At 43.0% G+C, this 24,916-nt stretch overlaps 1 protein-coding gene across 4 annotated transcripts in view; it reads right to left on the reverse strand.

The window, feature by feature from the left end:
* Positions 1-8,024: 8,024 nt before the first annotated feature.
* Positions 8,025-24,916, reverse strand: part of Runx1t1 (RUNX1 partner transcriptional co-repressor 1) — a 148,226-nt gene continuing 131,334 nt past the window's right edge. For all 4 annotated transcript variants that reach the window (XM_085676992.2, XM_085676993.2, XM_085676996.2 and 1 more), the window contains one exon: positions 8,025-13,353. In XM_085676992.2, coding sequence (XP_085533118.1) covers positions 13,078-13,353 — 276 coding nt within the window. In that variant the 3' untranslated portion in view covers positions 8,025-13,077. The remainder of the gene's footprint in view (positions 13,354-24,916) is intronic.

Below are 24,916 nucleotides of genomic sequence, written 5' to 3' on the forward strand. Positions count from 1 at the left end.
TGTTTGCACTCTACTTCCTGAGTCCCCTTGCTCCCCTTCATGTCTCCATGTCTTCCCTGCTGTGTTGAATCACGCCCCTCTGGAATTATAAACCCAAAGCAGCCCTTCCTCTCTTCAACTGTTTTTGTCAGGTTATTTCATCATTGCCAAGAGAGTAACTAAGACAACCTGTGTGAAAGGATTCCGTTAATCCCAACACTCTGGTTTGAAGAGTGGAGGGCAGACTGTTAGCACTATACCTTTCACTGAGTAAGAACACGCTAAGAGAGTGAGTCAAAGGCTTCCTTCCAGCAGCCTTATAAAGCACGATGCTTTGAGTTCCCTAACCACACAGAGACAAACACACAGTGAAAATGGCAGCTGGGGAAACAGATGTGTAGATGGACTGTACACTTTTCACAGCTCCCAGATGTGCACCCCCAGGCTATGATTTTTAAAGACTAGCTTCCTCCCTTGATGCCAGAATAGGATAACGAACTTGCTAACAAGATATTCACCTAAAAGTTTCTTCCTCCTAAGTGCTGGGGAACACAGATAGATCTCAATGTCACTCAAAGAAAACTGCCATGTTAAAGCTGCTTCTTCCTCTTGGTCTTGTTAGTTTGGAACCTCTGTTCTTGCCTCTTCACAAACTTGGAAACCTTATCTAAGCTATGTCCCCCACCCCGGCCAACACAGTAGACTCTGAACCGAGGAACGGCACCAAAAGCCCAGTTCCACATTTCTGAAAGCTGATGTAATTTGCCTTTCTGATGTGACCTGCCCTCCCTCCCCCAAGTGCCTGCCAGGGGTTTAGCTTTTGACCATACTGGGGCACAGTCTCTGCTCTTGGTAGGCACGTCATCATTCATTGTCTAAGGTCTATAAAAGCCCCCTGCCTTAGTCCAGGTGCATGACTTCTCTGGCCCAATTTTCTGGGACCAATGAACCTGCCCAGGAGTAACACCCAATAAACTTGCATTTAGATTTAATCTGGTCTAATATGACCTTTTGCACCAGGAGAAAGCATATCAGGTCTTATAACCTCTCTGAATCTCGCTCATTTCATGCCTTTGGAAGGCCTTCAGCTGAAGAATAAATAGTACATCATAGAAACAAAGCTTCAAAATCAGTTCCCACTATAATATCAAGTTTTCTAGCTTGCTGACATTATGAGAGTGGTACACAGAGAGAGAATGAGAGAGACAGAGAGACAGAGAGAGAGACATAGATAGAGACACAGAGCCTCCCAAGTATTGTAATTACAGGTATCCACAACTATATAAGGATTTTCTTCTGATTTATCAAGAATGTGATATTTCAGTACATGTATATCGAAGGGACTCTTCCCAACTCAAGCACGGTGAGCGTGACTCTGGTAGGCCTTTCCCTTCTCTCCCTTTCTCTCTTCCTTTCTAAAAACCATTTGATTACATTCCTAAAGCTAGCCACCAAGGTCTGTTCCCTTACTTGGCTACTTCTACCTCCTAAGGCTGACTACCAAAGTCCAACTATCAAATTATCAAAGTCTAGCAAACAAAAGTCCCCTTTGCTCACTTAATTAACATGCCAATTAAAATTAAACACCTCATCCTAGCACAGGGTTTTCCATTCTACTGTTATGAACTACCGTTTTTCTATGTGCCACATCTGTCTCCTCTCTATCCAGAGGCAGTCCCCTCCCTACAGGACAAATATCTCTGTCCCCCTCTCCCTTGTCTTGCCCCCTCTCCCATGTTCCCTTCCCCTTCTCCCTTGTCCTATATCTCCTGTGTTTGCCTCTTATTCCCCACCCTTTGTCTTTCAGGGGCGAATAAACTTCCTTTCTCCTGAGAACTTGGCCTTGGGAGTCCTGAACCAATACTTTTCCTTTCATATATAGTATATAAGCATCAAATCAACATATTAGTTATTTCAAATATTCATTTCTTTGTGGTTAAAAAAAAAGATAAACCATCTCTTCGCATGTCTGTACTCCTTGCGATTTGAGCTTCAGAGTTATAGGACATCTTGAGAAACTTAGTGAGAATTCTGTCTCAGAATGAGGTAGAAGGGAGCTGTAGCTTTGAGGGTGGATGCTTGCCTAGCAAGAGCTAAAATGCACAGGGTTCAATTCCTGAGAACACAGACATAAAGAAAGCAAAATTACTTTAAGCTCTTTTGAAATATACAGGTTTAAGTGGTTGGCGTAACATACAACAGCATACCCGTACTTCACCCTCTGATCTCACCGAACCACTATATCCATTAAGCAATTTCTCCGGATTGTTATATGAATGAAGTTTGGGGTGATCTAGAGCAGACTTCAGTGGTCCTTCCGAAACACGATGAGAAGGACTGATAGTATTCAGCCCTATGTGAGGTTCTAGCTATAACAAGTGTGATAGAGCAGGGAAGGGTGTGAATGGTAGATGCTCCTGTGAAGACACGTTGTGGGATGTTCAGCTGCACATCCACAATGATTACCCCAGTGCTAGACTTTGGGGATCCTGATGAGGATATAAATTATAACATTATCCATATGTTAGTTACTGAGTGTTTCTCAGTTTTCTCCCATGGGGTGCTAGTTAATGACTTCTAATTCAGAGTGCCAGCGAGTGTGGTTTCAGAACTGCTGAGCCACTTGCGTACGGCTCGCCATGCAGCACTGGGGAGCTGTTTTTCCCCCAGCTTTGGAATCTCAGCCTCAAAGCTTGTGGAGCCCATTGCTGTTCAACTTAGCGATTCTGAGTTACAGCCACAAATGATGGAGTTACTGAAATTAATTTAGATGATAGTATAAGAACATTTCACGATAGCAGGTGGACAAGAATTGATGTTAATGCACACATAGTAAGGAATATGCACTGTAAGCTAGATATATATGTTTGCATATCTGGACATTTGTATGTTATATTGAACTCAATCCCATAAACCTCAATGGTAATAATTAGTTTACCATCTCTTTAAAAGAGAGCATATTAATTAAGTACTAAAACAGCAGAACATTCTTTACTGTATTTTCTAGTCCGTGCTAGTAGAGAGAGAAAAAAAGAATGTATTATGTACCACCCAAAAGGTTGGCTTACACTTGCCTTTATTTTACTGTTTGTGACTTTGTCGGCAGAACACACGATTGTACTAAGTCGAATACTGCAAGGCTGTTGTGGGCTCTTTCTAACTCTATCCTTCATCACCCCTTTAAAGACAGGTCATAACCAGCAAAGATACCACGAGAAGGAGCCTGCAGAAAGTTTAGTCAGAAATACAGAAGGCTTTCTCCTTTTTGAACACAATCCTGACCCCGTTTTCAGCCTAAGCAGAGAACCAGCAATGTATTCATTTGCTTTAGCACCCAGGAATAGCATCAAGCCATCCTGGTCCTCGTGAGAAAAGTGATCACCGTCAAAATCTCCTTAATCCAGAGAGGGTCCCCTATCTTACCTCTGCTCCAGCAGAATTCAGGGCTGTGTTCCCATCCCCCCCCCCCCCCACATGCAGTGACACTCTGTTATCTGGGTGGCTCCGACAGGAAGGTCTCTTTTCTCAGCCCCATTCTGTGCATCTTGTTTTCCTCATTCTCTCGTTGTTCCTCCTGTCAGCCTTCCCTTAAGCACGTACCGGGCCGCAGTGGATGAGAGGGAGACTCACTGAACGGCCGTGCAAAGCTTGACTGCCCTCTGCTCGGTACTTACCTGTCCCACGTCCTCAGTCAGATCGCTTTAGGTTCCAAATCACCACAAGTATAAACAAGGATGTGATGTCACCGTCGGTAGTTCACAAACGAAGCTGCGTTTCTCGCATGGGACAGAAAAATGTCCTGATGTTCTGTGAGCAGAACCTACAGCCTGCCTCGCTCGGCCCCATACAAACGGTCATTTTTCTGAAATACACTATCAATAGGTCCTCCAGCCTTTCAGGTTGTTTTACTCTCAAAAAGCTTGATGCTTGCCTCCTCTATATAGCAAGCAAACTCCTTTCCTCACAGGTCCATGTGTCTTGTTCTATACCTTCCAGGTTTCTTTTTAAACGTCACTTCCTTGGAATGGTCTGCGGTGGGCCCCCCAGGTTCAATCCATGCCACGCTCAAGCCTTTGGTTACTTAGTTCCTTATCATGCTCTATTTCCTTTTTCATTTATCAACAGTTACTGGATTACCTGATTACGGTTCCCAGTCAGACATAACAAATGTCTATTCATCCCTGAGAGGGAACCAACAATGGACCAGAGGATATCACCAAAGTTCAACTTAGTGAACCAATAATGAGTTTATATGGGTGAGAGATGACTTACAGGACAAGATGCGACTAAGATGGATCACCAGAGTTCACCTCAGCATGGATGACGGGTCCTGAAAGATGAAACCCGGAACATGAGGCACAGCTTATGAGTAGCTCAGTAAATTGGAGTGTCCCAGTTATCCAGGCGGCTTCCGGATGCTAGGCTCTGATTCTCCAAGGCCACTGGCTTGTCACTGTTTAGTCTAGGAAGTTCACATTGTCTCTGCTTCTTCAATGTTTCCTCTGGGCAGCTGAGCTAGGCGGCTCTGCTTTCTAAGGGTCTCTCTGCAGTCCTTCTGCTTGTATAACCTTGGGGAGGAAGGGACCTATTGAATCTGCTCAGTTACAGGAGCTTCCTGAAGCCTTCCAGTTGTTTACTTCCTGAGCTTAAGGCGCTTCCCAGCAGGATGGAGTATTTTACTTTCCCTTAGAACAGTGGTTCTCCAACTTTCTAATGCTATGACGCTTTAATACAGTTCCTCCTTTGATGGTGATGCCCAAGTATTTCACTGCTTCTTCACAACTCTAATTGTACTGCTATGAATGATCATGTAAATCTCTGGTGTGTAGGCAGAATATCTGATATCCTACTGGGGTCACGGCCTACAGATTGAGAACTACTGCTTAGAACATCCTGTTTTTCCTCCTTAATAAAATTCCGTGTCTTGAAGTCCCCCCTCGACATGAAAAGTTTTCATCTTGAAGTAAACTGCTATGTAACACTTATTTCTTATTCTCTAACATCAGAACAGAAACCATGGAAACACAGAGGCTGTTTTAATCCATAAACTTCTATGAGAAGAGTCTGACTTACCTCTCTCAACAGACAGACAATCTTCATGGAGCTGCTCAGAGAAGGTATTCAGCAATAACAAACTGTTCTTTAATACTGAAATGATCCTTGCTGTTGAAAGACTGCTTGCTTTGTTAGTCTTTATTGATTTTTAGTTAAGTATATATTTTGAATTAAAAACATAAAATACTAAATTGTGCATATTAATAGTATATAATATGAAATATGATATTTTGACACATGCATACATCACACAATTTTCAAATCAGGTTAAGCCTATCTATCCCAAACATTTATTATTTATGGTAAAAACATTAAAAATACTTTCTTCTACTTTTTAAGTAAAGATATGTATAACCACACACACATAATCTATAGGGGGATATTATACAATGTAACTGTAGTTAGGTTTTAGTTACTGTTTGGATTTTTTCTGATGCTTGGGATTAAATCCAGGGCTTCATACATTCCAGAAAAGCTCAGAAATATATACACAGTCATTTTGTTGGTGTTAGCTTTCAAAGAAAGAAAATAAAAAGAAGGCCTCTTTTCTTCCCATGTCCAGAAAGTCAAGAGACAACTGTGGTGATCTCTCAAGGAATCATTTGAATGGTAGGAGAGCTTCAGACTATGTTGAAAAGCAAGGAGTACAAAGAGATAGCATCGTCTCCCCATAAGATTTGAAAACAGCTCTGCGTGGAGGGAAATATGTGCTCAACGGTTTCTTGTGTCATGGTAGTAACAGTTTATGTGGAGGCCCAAAACTGTGAGCCTGTTCCACCTTGCTGGAAGGTCAGAGAATATGAGTTGATTTTATTCACTCCAAGTTGTTGACAGCAAGCGTGGCTACCCACCCTGACCTAGGGTGTGGTTACTTGGTGTTTTGGACACTAAGGTGGCCGGTAGAGGCAGATCTGCTCCACCCTGACTAAAGGTCAGAGAATTCAAGCACACCTCTGCTCCTTCTTTTGAAATGGGAGGTTTTACCTTGGGAGCAATTGCCTTCAGGATACCTGGGTGGGTTCACTGCCTAAACAATAGAATGCTTAATTCAAGATCTAGTTGCTTGGTGTCTCAAGTGCTGCAGCGATAACTGTCCTGGTTGTCCATCGTACCACGTTAAAACAGTCTTTTGCCTTCTTCCCCCGTTTGTATTGGAGTATAAAAGTGTGTAAAAAAAAATGAGTGCAAACTCAGAATCCAGTATGCAGGAGAGACTGAGTGGCTCTTCCATTACTGTCCTGTGTCTCTGTGTTTCTTTCTTATCTCTGTTCCTCCTACCTAACTTTTCTAATCCTCACACCCCTGGAATATGTGAACCCTCGATGGCTAGGACTGCAGCAGTAGTCACCCCAAAAGGGTGGCTCCCAACAGTTGTGCATATGCTGCCATCTCAACCTTCAACACATAATCACGAGGGTGGTACTCCTTTCTCTCACTTTCAATATGTTCATACAAGAACCTCCAAGGAATGCTGTGGGATAAAGCTCTTGTGCATTGTAAAGATTTGTCACTTGTATTGGTTTAATAAAACACTGACTGGCCAGTAGCCATGCAGGAAGTACAGGCAGGGCAACCAGACGAGGAGAATTCTGGGAAGAGGAAGGCAGAGCCGCAGTCACCAGACAGATGCACAGGAAGTAAGGTGAGAATGCCTCACTGAGTACGGTAACAAGCCACACGGCTAAACTTAGATAAGAATTATGGATTAATTTAAGTTATCAGAGCTAGTTAGTAATAACCCTGATCAAATAGGCCAAAAGTTTATAATTAATATAAGCCACTATGTATTTCTTTGGGAATGAAGGGCTGTGGGACTAGGAAGGACAGAAACCTCCATCTACAGATTTTAGTAAGAAGACAGGCAAGGTCTGATGGGGAAAATGCTGAAGTAAGGGAAAATATCAAAAGATTTGTGTTTTTTAGAGTGGATATAAGAGGAGAGATGGGAGATTTAAAGAGAGTACAGGGACACAGTGTGAATAAGGCAGTGCAAAGATAAAGCAGAATGTGGAGATTTCAAAGCTAAGCAACCCTAGATGGCAGATCAAGGTGGAGAGGTCTGAATTAGGCTACTGTTCTTAGTCTGAACTACGTGCACCTGAATCTCAAAGTATTTCTAATGCCTAACTAGGGAAACCTCACATGTTACATCAATTAACAAAGAACTGTGACAATATGTATCTGTTTGTCACTAATAACTACGTCCAGCCACATGGTAGACGCTCCCATGTTGGTGTTTATAGACTCTAATATGTGTAGACAGTGGTCATGCCTCTACTCGCCATAGTCAGAGCTGAACCTTCCCCTCGTAGTTCCTTTCTGGGGTGATTAAATCACTGCCCTCCTGCTTTCTGTTCCTATATCCAACAGGCTTATTTCTGCAAAAATGGCCCCGCCTTATTCCAGCAGGGGACTCACTGAGGTATTTACAATGAATATTTATTGAGTGCTAATTGGGTGCCTGACCTTGTATGAGGTACTGAAAAGGGCTCCAACTGCTGTTGATTTAATGCAGATCAGTGGTTTCTCCTGCTGTCCCACATCCCTATGGGGTAACGTGGCTCTCATCTTCCTACTTTTCACTGAGGCACAGAAATCGAGTTTGTTAGTGACTTAGAGCATGATAGTTCATTCTTTCTTGCCAGTGCAGTGTAGAACTCCAGCCCTACACAGTTAGCGTTGGGAACGAAGACGGGGGTATTCCATCTCATAGCCGCTGGAAGCTTCCCCCACATTCAATTGTCATGCTTATGACAGTAAGTAAAGCATAGTGACCTTAAGACCCCTCCACAGATTTCCCATCTGTGGATTTACAAGTGTTTTAGACAAAAGTTTATTTAAATCAGAAAACCCCAGAAGCAAAGGAGAAACAACTTTGGCCCTATCTCCCTGTCTATGTAGATGGAGGGATTTTATGGGAAATATATTTCATGCTTTTGCCTGATCCAGTTTCTCTAGTGTGGTTGAGAATAGACCGACCAAGGACAAACTTAGGCAAGTACAACTTTATTTATTCACCGTGGGATAAAGATATAAACAGCCATACAGAAAAGCACCTCTTTGATCATTTCTTCCCCTCCCATTCTGGGGAAATAGCTTAGTGTTCTTTTCACGGCAAACAGAGTTTTAATATTATCAGACACATCAATAACATTCTTTAGAAAGTGGTGCTCACCCCCAGAAGCTGCTGGACTTTGTTTACATCCTTCATCTAAACTCAACTCTTTCCTATTTGTCCAGCATAGCCTGTCACACACATAAGCCACAGCGTCTGTGGTCACGGGCTGTTTATCAAGGGGTCATTTCAAGGGCTCTCAGCTCTCTCTACTCTCCATACCTTCTGGTTTCTGCTCTGCTCTGCTTGGAAGAGAAAAAGAAAATATTTGTATAACAAGGAAAGGCAATTGAGCCAGGCTGGTCTGATATTCTAAGAAAAAAATTTAACTACAAAATTAAATATTCAGCCTGTTCATGTGATAGGGGTAAGAAAGTCATCATCCATGTTTTACATGTTCTCCTACCGCCTTGTCAAATGAGCTGCATTTCTGAATATCAGCTGGAGAAGCCAGGTCTCAGGACAAAGACAGGGACCTACCTGGCATACAAAGGAAATAAACAGAAGGTCCACGACCACCCTTCCACTCACGAGCATCTATGCGACAGCTCTCTAGACTCAGTCCTTACACATACAGTTCAGCTAATTTCTTTAAACTAGTTTTTAGCCCATAGTGGGAATCTTTCAAGCAAATGGGAAACTCTGTTACAATGTAGTATATACAGTCCTTAAAAAAAAAAAATGTGTTGTGAAAACAACATGAAAACTGATTGGGTTCCTAGGGTAGAAGACTGATTGGTTCTCTACATTCTAAGCTACGTTATAACCAATACATGAGCATGAATATATAGAATTAAAGGGCTGCCGTGGGTTTCAGAAACAAGTTAGACACGCCATACCGTGTATGACAAATGCACAGAAACAAGTGTGAACGTGCTGGCAACAGATGGAGGAAGAGGGCTGCCTCAGCGGGTGGTCCTGAATCTGTGCATAGCTGCAACCTGCTGAGAGCCAGAGACTCAGAAGATGGGAAATGGACCTTTCTGAAGAAGATGGCCCAGACTAAGCTATCCTTTCCAATGGAGGACCTGAATATCCTTCTAGACTTGACTGTGTTGACCTCACGAACATCCTGTCATCACGCATGGATGAGCCACTCATGTTAGAAGCATATGCTGCAGCTGAACAGACTCTAGGCATGCTCCGTGAAGGACTGACTTCCAGGCTAGGCTCCCTGAGCTTTGGCTTTGGCACACAGTGAAGATAAGGGAGACAGAATACAGACTTTTTTTTAAGCATTTTTATTACACAGTAAAGAATACAACAATACCTGAATCATACTTTAAAGATTCACAGGTTGACAGACCATACATTACAGTCCAACTAAGGAAAAAAAAAAAAGATAAACAAGAAACCACAGTTCAGACATAGTAGACTTCAAAGCTCAAGAGTATGCTGACAAAAGCATGATGCCTAGCCCCGCCCCCCAGTGTTAGTCTACCGTTAACTTGTGGTACATGTCTGAATTAAGTATTGCACAACAACTTTAATTTTTCACAATAATGTCGCAGAACCCAAAATAATTAAAATAAAATTACTTCAAATCTGCATTTCAACAGTCTCCAATTTTTTTTTCTGTCCCTTGAGGAATTCGGACAACATGGAGTCGCTTTCTTTCCCTAAGTATTCCAGACATAGGCATGCTTTGCATAAGTAAACCAGCCTTGAAATTTTTAAATCCCCAAGACATGCACCTACACATTAAAAAAAAAAACAAAAACAAAAACAAAAAACAAAAGAAATTAAGAAACAAATTAAAAAGACAGGTGGCCCTGTCACACACAGTCTCATGACAGAGAAAAAGAGAAAGAGAAAAAAGAGAGATCAGAGATAGAGGACGCCCTATTCCTATCAGCGACCACCATTCAATTCTATCCAATGAAGAGAACTTTTTGTAATGTGTAATACCTACAAATTAATACTCTCACATAGCCTGAATATAAGTGACAAGCAAGAAAGGAAAGTAACAAAAGTCTTCTTTTCTTTCTCTTTTTTTTTTTTTAGGTTTATGAGGTCTGCATTGTTACCAAGAAGTGATATGGTTTGCAGCTGTATGAGCTTAACTTTTGGTTTCCTGGTTCTTTTGTGCCCATTTGGTTTGACTAGACCAGTTTTTGTTAGCTACTGGTGCAATATACATGCTGTCAGAGGTAGAGTGAAACTTTTTGCCACTGAGGAGAATGTAGCAAAACAGGAGGAGAGGAAGAGGAAGAGGGGAAGGAGGAAGAGGAATTAGAGATAGAGCTCAGAGTTAGGGATTTTTTTTTTTTTATTATTTGTTTTCACTCAGGGTGCCCTGAATTAAAAAGGAATGAGACATACTGTACTAATCCTTATTTTACACACTAGTGTTAAGAATAACAGTGCTGTTCCACATACATCATAGCTTTTCAAGCTCAAGACGTGTGGGTATGACATACCTCATTTGTGGGATTCTTTAACCCTTCGTAGCCTAGAACATAGAATAGCTCTAAGAAAGGACTGTCCAGTGTCAAAAGCAGACTAGAAAGCAGAGTGAGGTCAAAGGATTCTGGGAGCACCATGGTTAAGACAGAACCCGTTCAGAGCCTCCTGTGTGCTTCTCACTTCACTTTAGCAGGTGTGCTGGCAGATGGACTTCCAACATGCAGAGAGATAGATGCATTGATTTGCTCATCAGAACTTCCTGAACTAAAAGGCCATTCAAAACAAAAAAGAACACAACACCACCTGAACAGAATTAAAACTGACTGGTATATGAAAATACAGGAGAAATGTTATATAAGAAAATCTTAAATTGGCAAGACATAAAGCAAACCCATGAGGATCGCCTCTTATGCAGATAACTTAAAAGCCACTGAAAACTGTATCCAAGGGCTACATCAACCCCCCTCCCACAAGCGAATGGATTGTACTCAATTTGTAAAGAAATGCTTGGTGTGTGTGTATGTGGAGCGGTGTCTTCCCAGCCTTGTCAACTTTGGTTGTCTACACAGCCTGCAGCTCTGCCGACTCTTAAAGCACACAGCCACATCCTGGGCTGTTGGGTTTCAAAACTCACATGTAGTTCTGGTCTGGACCCTGGACAGCGAAGGGTTAATGGATTCACACTGAACATGGCTAACCTGCTGATCATTTGGAAAGTATTTCTGGTGCTTTTCAGAAGTCCCGGTTTTGGTCCATCAGATCAGTCTTTGGCTGACTTCCCGATACTGTATAACCTGGCACTCAGCAGGGTTAAAGCTGTCCGTCTACACCTCAGCATTTGGAGCTCTGATGATTTCATTTTTTTTTGTAAAATTAGAAATACTTAAACAACCTTACAGCAATATGCATGCACTGTCCTTTTTTTTAAAAGTAGGATATCTTGTTATTTTATTTTTTTTAAAAAAAGTCCCTAATAATTTTTTTCATAAAAAAAGAAAAAAGGAAAGAAAAATTTCACTACTACTCTATGCTACAGCTAAAATTGGTGAAATGGCTCTAGCATATTTAAAAAGTTTTGTTTGAGAAAAAAAAAAGAGCATGCCCAGGGAGTCATCGTGGCAGTGCAAAATACATTTATGTACATCCCTCTTACAAAACACCCATATGCTAGCATTCCATGAAGCATGCTGGTTTCCGGAAAAAAACCCTATAAGAGAGTGAGTTAGCAGCTCCAAAAGATAGCTTCTTCTTTTCTTTTCTTTTCTTTTCTTGAGGACAACCAAAAAAGGTTTTTTTTTTCTTTTCATTTTTTTTAACTACTAGAGAAATATCACTAATACATACAGATATAAAAGCAGCATAGAAAGATACAGGTTTCTCACCAACTAGGAATAAGGAGACTAAATGTGGGCATAGGATAAACTACAACGCATCCTCACATTTGGCCAACACATTTACAAGAAGAACACCATTGGGAACCTCACAGGACAGAAGTGTTTAACACCAAGAGAACTACTAGATTTTAATTAAAAACCAAACAGGGTGGGGTTGAAAAATTTTGGAAAGGGGGCTGGAGCTGGAGCCACCATCTTTTAAAACTAGTTTTCAATATAAAATGAATGAGCTGGAATAGACCCAATGTCTTACTCTGTGGAACCTTGCAAAAGTGAAGAAATGTTGAAGGGTTATTTAGGGCAGCTGGCTGAGTTGGAAGCTGCCAGAATGTTAATTAACTGCAGGCTGAGTCTCTTAAGAGTGTGTGTGTGTGTGTGTGTGTGTGTGTGTGTGTGTGTAAGAAGCCTTTGTATTATGGCATATTTTTTTTTCTTGCTGCTGTGGTCATACACCCCACTGGAAATCACCTTTCATTTTTCATTCTGTTGACCTGGATATTATTATTTTGCTTCAGAAACAGGAAAAAAAAACCCGAACATCTGTGTCTCCTTCCAATCTGCTGCACATCTGCGCGTTTTGTAGCGGGTCTTCAAAGTTCAGTTAGCAACCCACAGACGCCATTCATCTTCTTGTTAAAATGTCTAGTGCTGTATCCAACGCTCGTGCCCTTGAGGGATCGCCTCTTTTTTTTCTTTCCATTATTGTATATAAAGAACACTGTGACTTTTAATATTAGCATTTTTGCTTTCAACAGCAATGAACAATCTCTTGGTTTGCTGCTTGGTAAAGCATTGGTTAATGAGGTCATCTAGTTTAAAATCCCAGCTACTTGGAAATAACAGGGAGGAGGTCAAATCTAGCATTTCACGTTATATTCTTTCCTTTTTTCAGTTCTCTAAAAAGATATCTTTGTTATCCACAGTAAGTCATTACGACCCATTACTGGCCCTCTGTGTTTTACTACCGCCTCAAAAGATACAGTTAGGTTCTCTCTTGCTGAAAGTACTGAAATAAGATAGATAGTTCATCTATAAACAAACAAACAGAAAAACGGCTTTGAGCATCTGAGGATGAGGAATTGCTTTCGTGTTGGTTGCGGTCTTTCCTCTGACAGTCTGAACTTAGGTCTAGCGAGGCGTCGTCTCTATGGTGGAGGGTGTTCCCGGGGTGGTCGACCTGGGCGTGGCTGCTGGTGGTGTGTCCATTGGGCTCCCAGCCCCACTGCTGGGTGTGACTGAGGAGCTGACTGCAGGCGTGTCTCCCTGCTGTGGGGCCTGCAGGGTCTGTCCACAGATGTGGTGGTGCTTCTCCCAGTCTTTATGCTGGCAAAAGGAGCCACAGTACCGGGCGGTGTTACAGCCGCTGCAGGTCTCGCTTGCTTTCCGGCCACAGTTCCAGCAACTCTAAAGAAGGAGGAGAGACACCAGGTGAACGTCTCGTGGGTGGGAAAATCTAGTAAACCTGGGAACTGTTGCTGTTCCCACAGCTTCAAGAACTACAGACACAAAATGGACAATTCCAAAGGCTTCAGCGCTGGTGTAACCTTCCCCGGGCTGGACTTCCAAATGCAGCACTGTACAAACCTCTCCTTCCTCTCCAGCCTGCTCCCTTCTCCTGGCCAGCATTCCGGCTTCCCGAGGCCTGAAGCCGAGAGGAGAAGCGGGCAGCAGTGTTGGCCAGTGCTCTGTTCCTCACCAAGGGGCCGCAGCTCCAGGCAAGCCACATTCATAAGAGGGCATTGGGTCACAAAGCCCTGCCCTGGCCCCTGCAGGCTGTTCTGGATGAGCTAGCTGGTTCCTTTGGGAAGACTAATTCCATGTGAAGTGCTCTGTCAGGTGGCCGTAGCATTACACCACTCAGTTTCCTATGTCCTGGTTCTGTTTTGCAGTGCCCAGGATGAAACCAGAGTTTTCCATACACTAACCAAGTGTTCTCCCACTTAGCTACATCCTCAGCTTTTATCAATGGTTTTGATTAGTTTCTGGCAAATCTTCTTTTTCTTTTTTTCTTTCTTTTTTCTTTCTTTCTTTCTTTCTTTCTTTCTTTCTTTCTTTCTTTCTTTCTTTCTTTTTTGTTCTGATATAGGGTTTCTCTGTACCTTTGGAGCCTGTAACCTGTCCTGGACCTAACTCTTGTAGACTAGGCTGCCCTCGAACTCACAGAGATCCGCCTGCCTCTGCCTCCCGAGTGCTGGGTTAATAAAGGCATGCACCACCACTGCCCAGCTGCAAAACAGATTTTTAGCAATAATCTAATAATACAACCAGGTGACAGTTGTGATTACATCACAATTAAATCACATTTTAAAGTAATTACCAAGATACTGTATGGTTCCTCACTGTGTTCTCTGCATTTATGGGGCTCTCATTATGTTGGGGGTATGTCTAGAGATGGCTCTTGAGCCTATTAAAAACACACAGCTGGAATGTCAGACTATTTCCTTGACAAGCAAAGCTTTATGACACTGTGCAGAATATAAAGGGATTTTTCAGGAATTACATTAACTGCTAATAAGGGATCCTGGAGACTCTCAAGGGTCAGAGGGTAGGAATTTCAAGAACTCTGGTTCCAAGCCTACAGAAAAGACCAAGGAGATTACTCAGTGGATAGAAGTGTGCTCTGTGTAAGCCCAATGACCTGAATTCCATCCAGGAACATGTGAACAGATAGGTGTTGTGGTATGGCCAGATGCTCAAGTGCTGGCTACCCATGCACCACAGCCTCAGAGATGAGAGGGATTCTGCTTCAATATGGTGGAAGATGAAACCCCACTCTTGAGCGTTGTTCTGTGATCTACAACACACACACACACACACACACACTCTCTCTCTCTCTCTCACACACACACACACACACACACACACACACACACATACACACACTCTCTCTCACACCTCTCCCACACACATACACTTTGGAAAAAGTTCAGCTCTGCGTCTTCAATTCTTACCCCTTCAGAAATTCCAGCACAAGGGGAAAAAAAAAACAAATCACAATCTACGATCTCAGATTACAAACTTAGTTGATAGGGGAACTGTCGCTAGTAAAGCAAATCTGCAATGAACAGTCAATATCTATAACTTAATTTCTTTTTCTAGTTCAATTAAAAGATGAAATGTCTCAAGGGGCCAGGTGTGGTAGGTCACACCTCTTAATTCCATCACATAGGAGACTGAGGCTACTCATGGGCTACTTTAACGGGATCTCAAAGAGTCATTCTCCAAAGAGCAAAAAAAGAAAAGAAAATCTCAAAACAGGCACAAACTCTGACCATGGCCGCAAAAGGAAGCCTTCCTCTCCCAAGCTTAACTCCACGGCAGTGCGTGGATGATTTTTCCATGAAATTGTCAGTAAGTGTGGGCCCAGCCCAGCTGGCAAAGCTCGAGAGGCCACGCTCGGTGCTCGGAGTGAAGTTTACTTCTGTGGGGTTGAGCTTTCAGGAGATTGCCAGCTGGGTCCTGGAACCCACTCATCAAATAAGCGATATTCCTAAATTAAATCAGAAAATCCCAATTAGGGAACAGAGACCCAAATCCAAAACAACATTTTAAGGAAATTAAACATCTAATCTGAGTCAAGTGGTGTCTTTAGGAAATACCCTGGTGTGAGTCCTATCGTGTTTTGGCAGAGGCACATTTTGGCAGGCTCCAGGGTGGGAACTGCCCAGTGCTCAATGGCTCCCTCAGATTGAAATCAGATGTACGCAACATTCTCAATTTAAACTGATTAAACACACAGACTAAACCAGGTAATTACAAATGCATGTGCTGGGGAGTAGAACAAGGAGACAGAATGGGGACTTCTTTATTTTTTAAAGTGTTTGCAAAGATGGGAACAATTTCACAAATATAAAAAAAAAAGCCATGGAATTGAGCCAAATGCAGAAACAGATGTTTCGGATAGTGGAGCTGCTGAGAGCCGAGGCCTCTTGCCGTAGTCCTTCCTGGTTCTGGTCCAAGAGCTGAGGGCCCTGAGCAGTTTCCCTCCAGCTCCACTCTAAAGTCCTTTCTTCCCATTCAGAGGGGCAACAAAGAGCAGCCGAATGATCTTTCAGGATTAAAATTAAAAAAAAAAAACTTGCATATTTTATTACCCTTCACACTGCATTCCAATGAGTGTATAGGAAAATTTAATGCACGCTCAAGTAAAAAAAAAATTAAAAAAAAAAGAAAGAAGGAAAGAGAAAGAAAGAAAGAAGAAAAGAAAAAGCTCCCATGTGGACACTTTTCAAAAAGCCCATCAGAAACTTTAAAAGGCCGTTTGTGTCACTTCTCTGGGATAACTGTACTGTGTCCTGTCTGAGCCCACGCCTAGGCAAGTGATGCCTGACGGGCAGTACTGACCACGGACCTCTCATCTGGAAATGGAGGAAGCACGTGTGGTAGCTTGGCTGAGAGATAGCCTGGGGCATCTGAACCCTCAGGCCCCCATTGGTGGTGCTGCTTGGGGAGGTTTAGGAGGTGTGGTCTTGCTGAGGAAGTGTGGCACTGGTGGGGGAGGGGGAGGAGGAAGTGTGGCACTGGCGGGGGAGGGGGAGGAGCTTGGAGCCTTTAAATCCTTACTCCACTGGCAGTTGACTTTCTCTGCTTCATGCCTGCAGTTGAGGATGTGAACTCTCAGCTTCCTGGTCACGAACCATGCCTCCCGCCATGATGGACCCTTATCCCTCTGAAACCATAAGCTGAAATAATTGCTTTTGACCATGCCAAGTTGCCCTGGGATACAGGTAAAGAATCAAGGCTGGCTATATAAAGTTCCTCTTTGCAGAATACATTAAACAGACTGTTATATACAGATATATAGCAAGGATAGATGGAAGATTCTGGATGTTAGAACTTTATAGCAAAGATCCTATACTTTTTTTCTATCAGGAATTCCCTTTGTCCCTCGGGGCAGGAGAGTTCATTCCTTTATCTTGTTATTTAGATATACAGAGAATAATCTGACTGTCTTAGCAGCAAAACACACCTTCCTAGTCTTCACTGCGGAAAAGTCTTTTTCTGAGAAACAAAGGCTTTCTGCCCAAGCACTGTCTTTTTTACCAGGTCTTATCTGTAACTGGTGCTCAAGACACTGAAATAAAATCGTTCTAACTACAATCCACAAAAGCAAAGCCTCCTGTACTGGTTCTATAAAAACAAACCTCTACCCAGCAACATGCTAACTTGAATCCACAAGGAGATCACATGTTAGACCCCACATTGCATTTGACCTTTTAAAGCCATGCTCAGGGGTATTTTGCAGTTCAGGATCCCGAAGCCTTAAGAGTTTCTTAACTGTTGCATTAAAAGATTTCTTCCAAGTCACAAAGAGAAGAAACTGCATAGCCAAGGAGTAAGACCTCCCTAATCCCCAGCTGGCATTTAGACTGTCAATCAAACACTCTTTGCAAAATGCCCCCCTCTGCCCATGTAAGACCTTTTCTTAGGTCCCACTGTGGCACCACTGGTGAGAAGAAAGTACTGTTCTTTACAGTGGGTGCAGGCTGGATCAGGATACATGAGCCAGTAAAGACAAGATACCAAGGTAGGTAACCCAAGTGGCACAGGCTTCAGAATCTGGGCAGCCTGTGCTTCATTTTCAGTGCCACTGTCGAGTGGCATTAAAACCACAGGCAAATGGCTTTAGCTCTTGGCGCAAATACAGGAACTGCAGTGTGGCTCATGGAGGTTCTGCATGCACAGTAGGGGGGTCACCCTACCTCTTAGCACTGGCTGCAGTAAAGATGGGGGTTTAGTTCCTGTTCTGGATGCAGTGCCTCTGCACTACTAGAATCTGAAAGCTTGCTCATCCTCCACGTTAACTGCCTTCGCCCACAGGCATCGAGAACTACAGGGAGAGAGCCTCCGTAGTGCCTGGCAGCCTTTCCTCTGTCCTCTGCAGACTCTCCCTTGTTGAAATCTCCAATAATTTTGGTTTCCAAGATGCTTCTGTTTCTCCTACTGTAACCTTCTCTTTATTCCTTTGAGGTGTCTGAAAGCAGGGGCTGGCATAAAGAACTGTCCTGTTCTTCCCAATCTAGTCTCCACAGTCAGCCACAAACCACTGACTCCAGGTGTTTCCAGAGAGCCCACTGCCTTCCCAGGCAATACTCCCCGACTGTGGACTTCCTGCTCCGTGTGAAGCCTACTTGCCTCACAAACTGAGAGCTGAGTCTAGTGTCACCCACCCAAGCCACTGGTAGCCTGTCATCCTAAAACTGGGATATTTTATCCGGACTCCTCTCTTTAGCTGCTCTAACTGCTCCAGACAAACACCACAGGCCCTGCTTTTGGTGCCCCTTTCTCTGCTTCTTCCCTATATCATAGCTAATATTAAAATTCCTTGTCTTTCTGATTAGAATCATTTCTCAACAGCTGCCCTTCCCTTCTCCCCTCTCCCTCCCTCCTTTCTCATCAGCTGTGGTGGTTTAAGTGAGAATGGCCCCTAGAGTAAGGTATCCAGCTTACCTTATGTTTGAGAAGGACTAGGTACGGACTTGTTAGCAGAGATGCCTCACTGCACGTGGGCTTTGAGGCTTCCAAAGCCCATGACAGGCCCAGTTAGCTCTCTTTGTACTGAGTGCTTGAGGATCAGATGGAAGCTCTCAGATGTTGCTCCAGCATCATGCCTGTTTGACAGCCACCATGCTTTCCACCATGATGGCCATGGACTTACTCTCTGGAACCGTGAGCCCCTACTAAATGCTTTCTTCTGTAGGTTGCCTTGGCCATGCTGTGTTGTCACAGCAAGAGAAAAGTAACTCAGACTCCAGTTATCGCTTTTATAGGAAATGCAAACGACTCCTCTTTCATTTGTCCCTCTCTGTCACTTTCCAAAGCGGGTCACACAAGCATCAGTCCACAGCTGCCGTAAGGAAACCAAAGCTCCAGGAACTGAGTTGCAATCCTCAGCAGCCACATAAAAGTCCCACACTGCTATGCATTGTGGAAATGTCAGGAGGTAGGGACAGGAGGACCTCCCCCAAACTCTTTGATCAGCAAATCTAGCTACTACAGGTTAAGAGGGAGACCCTGCTTCAAAAACTAAGATTGGAAGTGACAAAGGAGAACACCAACATCGTCTGCTTTATTTGCACACACAGCACAGGCACCTCCACCTCTACGAACACACACACACAGATACACACAGACACACACACACACAGATACACACACACACAGACACACACACACAGAGACATACAAACACACACACTCATACACACTCATACAGAGACACACACACAGATACACAGATAGACACAGACCCACACACAGACTTACACACACAGACACACATACACACACACAAACAAAAGCAAGACATAAACAACTGGAAGCCAGTCATCTTAACCAGTAGTTGGTCCCCTGTGGCCCCAGAACCTATAAAATCAAACAACCGACCTTTGAATAAGAGGCACACGGACCAGCTCTTACTGAAACATGACATCATAGCTCACACCGAGAACTAAATATTTTTCTGGGAATCAACTGTCTGACAGAAAGACTGTGATGTCTGTGTGGTAACAACGGGCCACGGTCACAGTGTGGGCTGTACTGCACAGATCCTCCCTTCTTCTCCTCCTGGTACGACCACATGGCTCTCACCTATACAGAACAGTGGATGATGGCTCTTTATTTAGGAGAAACTACCACTTTGGCGGCTTAAAACTAATCTCTCTACTATAACGGTACCATACGCATAGTCCATTTCTCTGCTAACTTTTAGATAACTTCCTAAGCTCATACAAGCAGTGGATCTCAAAAGGCATCTGTAGAGCAAGTTTTGTTAGGGATATCCCCGAGTATGGCCTGTTCACTGGAAAGACCTATTTGTGTACACATATAGGAAATAGATAAGCGAAAGGAATGTAACCGCTTGGGTGGCACATATAATACTCTGTAAAACAACGATATACAGGGCTCGCAGGATGGCTCAGTCGGCAATGGAGTTGACCCCGAGCCTAATGGCCTGAATTCATCGTGACCCACATGGCAGACTAAGAGTCCTGACTCCTGAAAGTCATCCTCTGACATCTTCCATGGCATGACACACACAGTGAGGAGGTGTAAAAGGAGACAAAGGATAGGAAGCAATACATTACCTAGGGTCTTCCAAGTCCAGTGTCATTCTGAGAGTTGTGTCATTATTAGTTTACACACGTAAAGTGAAATAAATGTGTAGCAATAACTGAAAAAATACTACTGTGTAATTGGTCCAGGGGGAAAGAATCCCACTATTGCTATGTGGCTATTAGGAAGGTGGTCTGAGAGCCAAGCAAATTGGGCCTGGAACCATCTTACAGGTACCATCTGAGTCAGAGAAGTGTCCTACATCTAAGTTCCAGCTTTCTTATCAGTAGAAGAAAGAAAACAACACGATCCCCTCTGTTGCGGCTGATGTGAGCAATGAGCAAATGTACAGAGCGTATCCAGAGCCAATAGCTCATCAGGGAGAGGGAAGACCTCATAAAGTCCTCCTCAATCCACAACTGGTTCAACAGCCCAGACAGGGTTAAAATCAGTGGGTCCCAAAATGGGAGAAAGGTACCGGGAGGGAAGAGACGGGGCGAGCAGGCCAACAGCCCAGGCCTCCCAAGTCTGAAACCCAGGTCTCTCTCAAGACCACACCGAGCAGACACATGCAATAACAACTGATTCATCTAATTTATCTACACGTATGTTTATATAGATGGGCTGTGTACATTGTATGTATGATTTAGGAAAGAAATGAGTAGGTCTCTATAATAGGAAGTATATAAAATAAGAGAGTTGGGGGAGATAATGTTCTCATCACAAAACACACTGTGAAGCATGGTCATGGGAAACAAACTACTGCCATGGATTTCAGCTCTTAAAAAATATTAAATAAAATGATGTAAACAATAAATCTTTTTGTGGGGGGAGCAGGGTCTTGCTATGAATCCCTGGCTATAAAGAACTCACTAAGTAAACCAGGCTGAGTTCAAATTCACAAGTATCTGCCTATCTCTGTCTCCCAAAAGCTGAGAAGAAAGGCATGTGACACCACACCTGGCATAAAAAAACATCTCAAACAACCAATGAGACAAACAAATGGCATCCTACCCAGAAAGAAAGTCTTGTAAAAGCACAGGGAATCACCCCAGAGCTAGCAATGGGGTTGGGACCAGCTTAAGACTTCTGGGTTCAACCTAAAAGCCATAGATGCAGAGAGGTTAGGTATAGGAGCTAGGGGAGGACACATGAATCTCCCTAGGAGGGGCAAATAGAATATTTTAGGAGTGGATTGGGGGTGGGGTCTGCAGAGTGGGGACAGGAATGGGAATAACAGGTAGGGAGGGGAGGAACGATAGGGTTGAGGGAGGGAATGCCGTAGGGGATAACTGGAGTTAAGGGACATTTGAGGCAAGACAGGGAAGCCTAGCTCAGTGGAAACTTCCTAAAATACATGAAGGTGTTCATAACAAAGTCTCCTAATAATGGGGGATACAGAGTCCTCATTCTTATCACCAAATGAGACTTCCAGTATAGGGACTCAGCTACAATCTAGTTGTTGGCCAAGAAGGTCCCACAGAAACCCTCGAACAACTCAGGATATTAAGACAATATATGGCTCTCTGCAAACTAACAGCAGGGCCCCGTTGCCAAGGTTAGCACAAACACAACCACTGAACACGGGGTAGAGCTGGTGACTACGTGGAGCTTTCACCTCTATGTTCTAGAAGTACAGAAAGTCACTCTGCAAGCTACCAAAAGATAAGTGTAAGCACCAACCCAGTCACAAAAGTGTTGACCTACAATCTGTCCTGCCTAAGAGATATGCAACGGAAACACTGGCACAGAAATTATGGGAATAGCCAGCCAGTGTCTTATCTGACTCCATAAAATGGAACCCATACACAACACTGCTTGGGCAACCAAGAATCAGAGACTAGATAGCCCAGAGACCTAAGGTAACCCAAATACTTCGAGTCTTAAAAATTAAACAAAAATAAAACCGTAGATCAGTGCCTTTTCCAGTCATCATCAGAGAGGCTTCCTCCTGCGGGAGATGGGAACAGATGCAGGAATCCACAGCCAGACACTAGAGAGACAAAGTCCTCAGAATACACAGCTCTAAATGGAATATCTGCATCAAATCCTTCCCCTCAGAGTTCAGGGAACCCCACAGAAGAGGAAGAAAGAGTGCAAGAGTAAGATGGGATGGAGGACACCAGGAGAACAAAATCCTCTGAATCAACTCAGCAAGGTGTGTATGAATTCACAGAGACTGAAGCAGAAAGCACAGGGCCAGCATGGGTCTGCACCAGGTCCCCTGGATATATAGCATAGCTTTCAGTTTCGTGTTCTTATCGGGACTCCTGAGTGTGTGAATGCATGGCTCTCTGATTCTTGTGCCTGCTCTTAGGGCTCTTTTCCTTCTGTTGGGTTGCCTTGCCCAGCATGGATCTCATGATTTTTGTTTTATTTGATTCATATTTTATTTTGTCATTTTTTTCTTTAAAAAGAAGACTTTTGGGTTCTACTCTTAGATTCCTCTAGTTACAAGAATAGTTGATTATGCAGCCAGGTGATCATGGTGTTAAACTGTGGTTGCAATGTAATTTGCCATCCTAGCAAGCACATTTGAGAGTAGTGCAGGGCGCTCTAAAGTACCTGAGCATGGCAGCTCCACACTATGCATCCATGTACTCACCCAACACCCTATTCAACAGTGGAGAATCCTAATTTTAACACTGGACAAAATGAACTTCATAAGCTTCTATTCTGTTTACTATTTCCAGTGTAAAGACTTGTCTATCTAGCTAGACTTAATAATTCATTAGAGCTTTTAAAATGTTTTAACTAGTATTGTTGATATGCACAACACAAAGTACCCAAGCATAGGCTACCTGTTCTAAGGTTTCCCCAAACACCATGGATAGATCAAATCTAGTACATATTTTCCTTTTGTCTTGTTTCTCTTTGTTGTTATTGTTTTTCAAACATAGCATCATGTAGCTCATGCTGGCTCCAAGCTTACTACTTAGTGAAGGATGAACATGAACTTCCTGCCTCTAATTCTAGAGTGCTGAGATTACTGCAAGCACCATCAATCTGGGTTTGATGAGTTGCTAAAGATTAAACTCAGGGCTCAGTGCACCATATGTGAGAGCTCTATCCACTCAGCTACTTGCCCAGTCCTTCAGCAAGGTTTTAAATGTGGTTCATATCTGGTCTTCTGATGTATGAATAGAACCCCATGTGAAAATTCATCTCCTGAGTTTCAGCCAGCATATCTACATTTACCTTTCACCCCCAGCCCCCACCACCACCACAACATCTTCCTCATGTTGACCCCAAACAGAGACAGCCCCTCCTTATAGTTTCCAGGAATCTCTTGCCTCATCTCAACCTGAGTGTCCTCTCTAAGAACTCAGCAGTCATGTTACTGTCTATAATCTGCCCCCCACCTTGCTGTTTCTTCACTGCAGGGACATTACTATGGCCTAAGGAAAGGGCAGCAACCACAACGGTCAGTCTATTCAATTCCTGATTATCCTTCCACACCAGAAACCTTCACCTTCAAGGTTCACCATGACTCCTGTAATTCAATTACTTAGCTCTTTTAGTGAATTGCAGTCAACGTGAGAAGAAGACTATGGGATTCTCAGGGCCAGCACTATCCCTAATACATAAAAAAGCTCAATAATGCATTATACGAATAAATAAATAAGACAGGCAGTGGTGGTGCACACCTTTAATCCCATCTCTACAGAGGCAGAGGCAGGTGGATCTCTGTGAGTTCGAGGCCAGCATGGTCTATAAAAGCTAGTTCCAGGACAGCCAGAGTTGTTACACAGAGAAACCCTGTCTCAAAAAACAGAAACAAAAACAAATGAACAACAAAAGAATAAATAAATAAATAAATAAATGAGTAAATAGGGAGAGTTAATGTGTGCATGTGTGCGTGCTACTTCCTTTCAGAGTCAAACAAAGAAGGACTATTAATTTGTGAGATTTTAAAAAAAACAACTGTTAAACTTAATGATAATGTATATATTTTTTCAACCAGCTTCTACCATAAGCAGACTTCTTATTTTTATTTTTAAAACATCATAAATTGTCTAAAACTCAATGTTTCTTGCACCTTATTTGCAGTCAAATGGTTAATGTTCAAAAAAATTGAAAGCATCAGAAATAGGTGAGAATTATGAGTTGTAAGGAATCTGTGTGTGAGGTAGGTTGGACCTCACATTTCCAGCTGATTCCCTACCTAACGGGCCAATTAACATGAGAGCCAGACTGGGCGTGTCCTAGCCTGAGGAAACCAGAGTCCAATAGGTTGTCAGGAGGAATCCTGGGAAGGACTAGACCTGAGCTTCGAGGTCCATTTAATACACTGGGTTTATAATGCCAAGACCACTGTCACCATCATGATTCTTCCACATGGTTTTATAGGAAAGACACAACATGTAGAGAAACTGAAGGAATCATATGAACTCATTTCCTTCCTAGGCATTTAGAAGTCAGCCCTTGACAAACACTCTAAATAGCCACATCAGGCTTAAAATGCTCATGTGAAAATAAAAATGCATACAGGATGACAAGTGTTCCTCATGACATCACCAACTTGTACAAACTCTCTTCAGTAGACATTCATAAACTTTCAAAAAAAATAACACAGAAACAAAACAAAGTCCTTATTATTCTTAAAGGCGTGATGCCAGGAAAGCTGAATTTCTGTCTAGTTTAATACAACAATGGAAGAGTCAGCCTATAAAGGAAGATAAACTTCCCTCTGCCCCTCTCTTCCTAAGAAACTTCCAAATGTTGCAAATCAATTCCTTTTGTCCCCCTGTTCTTCATCTGCAACACATTAAATAAAAACTCTGGGCACTGAGTGATTCCCGCTGGTTCTTTCATCTGTAGAAAAACCTGCTACAAATTAAATCCTTACCCTCCCTCCCAAAGTATAGACACGTATTGTTGTGGGGCATTGATTTATCAACCCATGCCTGCG

This window comes from Myodes glareolus, chromosome 16 (assembly GCF_982192425.1).
Source record: "Myodes glareolus chromosome 16, mMyoGla1.1, whole genome shotgun sequence".
NCBI classification, from domain to species: domain Eukaryota; kingdom Metazoa; phylum Chordata; class Mammalia; order Rodentia; family Cricetidae; genus Myodes; species Myodes glareolus.